Source organism: Glycine max, chromosome 13, assembly GCF_000004515.6.
Source record: "Glycine max cultivar Williams 82 chromosome 13, Glycine_max_v4.0, whole genome shotgun sequence".
Lineage (NCBI taxonomy): Eukaryota > Viridiplantae > Streptophyta > Magnoliopsida > Fabales > Fabaceae > Glycine > Glycine max.
In genome coordinates, this window is record NC_038249.2 from 145,628 (window position 1) to 148,066 (window position 2,439).

At 38.9% G+C, this 2,439-nt stretch overlaps 1 protein-coding gene across 1 annotated transcript; it reads right to left on the bottom strand.

Moving 5' to 3' along the window:
- Window positions 1-1,201: 1,201 nt before the first annotated feature.
- LOC106795561 (uncharacterized mitochondrial protein AtMg01250-like) lies at window positions 1,202-1,822 on the bottom strand. The gene has a single exon (XM_014766153.1). It carries the CDS (start codon window positions 1,820-1,822, stop codon window positions 1,202-1,204), a length of 621 nt encoding a protein of 206 aa, XP_014621639.1.
- Between the last annotated feature and the right edge of the window lie 617 nt (window positions 1,823-2,439).

The window sequence follows — 2,439 nt, forward strand, 5'->3', positions numbered from 1 at the left end:
AGGAAGGATAGATTCCCTACTAAAAGGAAATCCAAGCTTAGCCCTAGAGGGGATGGACCTTTTCAAGTTTTGGAGAGGATCAATAACAATGCCTATAGGTTGGACCTCCCAGAAGAGTATGGAGTCAGCACCACTTTTAACATTTCTGATTTAATTCCTTTTGCAAGTGGAGCTGATATTGAGGAGGAGGAACTAACAGATTTGAAGTCAAATCCTCTTCAAGGGGAAGGGGATGATGCAATCCTCCCTAGGAAGGGACCAGTCACTAGAACCATGAGCAAGAGGCTCCAAGAAGATTGGGCTAGAGCTGCTGAAGAAGGCCCTAGGGTTCTCATGAACCTTAGGGTAGATTTTTGAGCCCATGGGCCAAGGTTGGGTCCAATTATCTTTGTACATATTAGACTAGGATGTCATTATATTTGGTCCTTGTATTTAGGGCTCCATATTATAGGTAGGGTACCCTAGAAATATAGGATTTTTCAGCCCTTGTATTTTAGGGCACTTAGACTAGTTTTTGTATTAGGGGTAGTTTTGTAATTTCACATGCACTAAGTGGATATTTGATGTGTGTGGTTGGAAATAAATTTAATTGAATTGATAAAAGCCCAATCCAATTAAATTTTAGAGGGGGAGGTGAGCATTTGCTTACTACACCCCATTGCCAGATCATATAGTCACACTTTGTGCATGTCCTTCATGCTTTTCATGCCTCATGACACCTAAGCACACTTAGTGGAGAATCTTAGAATTGATCTTGGATTAGTGGGCTGAACCATAACTAAAATTCACTAATCATAATTAGTGAAATTTTGGCTCCAAAGTTTGGCTCCTCAAATTCAATTTCAAATTCAAGTGAAATTTGAATTTCCCTCCAATTTTGTGTGACACTTAGGCTATAAATAGAGGTCATGTGTGTGCATTTTTTTCAACTTTGATCATTTGAATATTAACTTCAGATTTCAGATCTCTTTTAGAGCACAAAATTTCGTGCTCTTCTCTCCCTCTCCCTTCATTCATCTCCTTCTTCCTCCAAGCTCTTATCCATGGCCTCCTATGGTGGTGAGCTTCTTCTAGACTCATCTTCTCCTTGAAGTGGCGTCTCCTCTCTCTCTTCCTTCTCCATTCCACTGCCATTCATCTTCCAAGGAGCAAAGGAATCCATTGATGAAGAAGATCCTAGGCCTACAAGCTCCAATGGAGCTTACATCAATTTGGATTCACATTTGTTGATCAAAGGCTCCCACACCAATCTGCTTGAGGGTTTAGCCCCAACAGGAATACCCAAATAGCAGAAGGGGGTTTCCAGTTGCCTACAATTCAGGGTTTGGGCAGCCTGACTTACCCAATGGACCCTACCTCCTATAATCCCAAATTGGCTTTTTGCATAATTAATCTTCAGACCTGAGGCCAATTCAAATCCTCTGAGCATAGCCTTCAAAACAAGAACATTCTCCCAAGCAGCCTCTCCCACAAATATTGTGTCATCTGCATACTGCAAAATATTAGTGGGTTCCTTTTTCTTTCCAACCATGTAACTTCTATATAAATTCTTCTGAACTGCTTCCCTCATCAATCCTGTGATGCCTTCTCCAACTATATTGAAGAGTAAGGGAGCTAAAGGGTCTCCTTGCCTCAAGCCTCTAGTAGGAGCAAATTCCTTTGTAGGACTGCCATTCACAAGAATTGAAATTGTTGCTGAATTGAGACAGGCAGAAATCCATTGTCTCCATTTGGGACAAAAGCTCATTCTTTGCAGCATATAATCCAGAAAAGCCCATGAGATTGAGTCATAGGCCTTTTCAAAATCCACCTTGAAGACCATAGCTGGCATTTTGCTTCTACAAGCTTCCTCAATCACCTCATTGAGAATTAGTATGCCATGAAGGATGTGTCTGTCTTTGATGAAGGCTGTCTGTCTCTCATCAATAAGGCCATATATCACATGTCTCAATCTATTTTGAATAGTTATGAAACCAGTAATTTGAGAACAAGATGCTAAACTGGTTTAGGCTACAAGAAGCAAGTTTTAACCACTATGCAACATTTGCTTTTAACCAATGTAGTGTATGAAATAACATGTTTTCTCTTTTTTGCTTGATCATTATTAATTCTGATGGCAATATCAATAGATACAAAGCCACAACTGATATAGAAGTGGCCCCTGCAGCAAAATCTAGGTAGTGTATGAAATAACATTAATAATTCTCTTTTTTGAGTTCTGCCCTTAATTCTTTTTTTATTCTTCTGTATTTTATACTTTTTTTTTCTATAGTTCATTTCATCATCATTGTAACTATAGCTGCCCATTATAAAATAGCTTAGAAAATCTAGGTCTGCTGCTTCTGAACCTTTTATTTATCCTTGAAGTAGTTTAATTATTTTTTTTATTTGTGTTCAACTAGTGAAGAGTGAAGACTGAAGTTGTTCTGTCAAACTCAT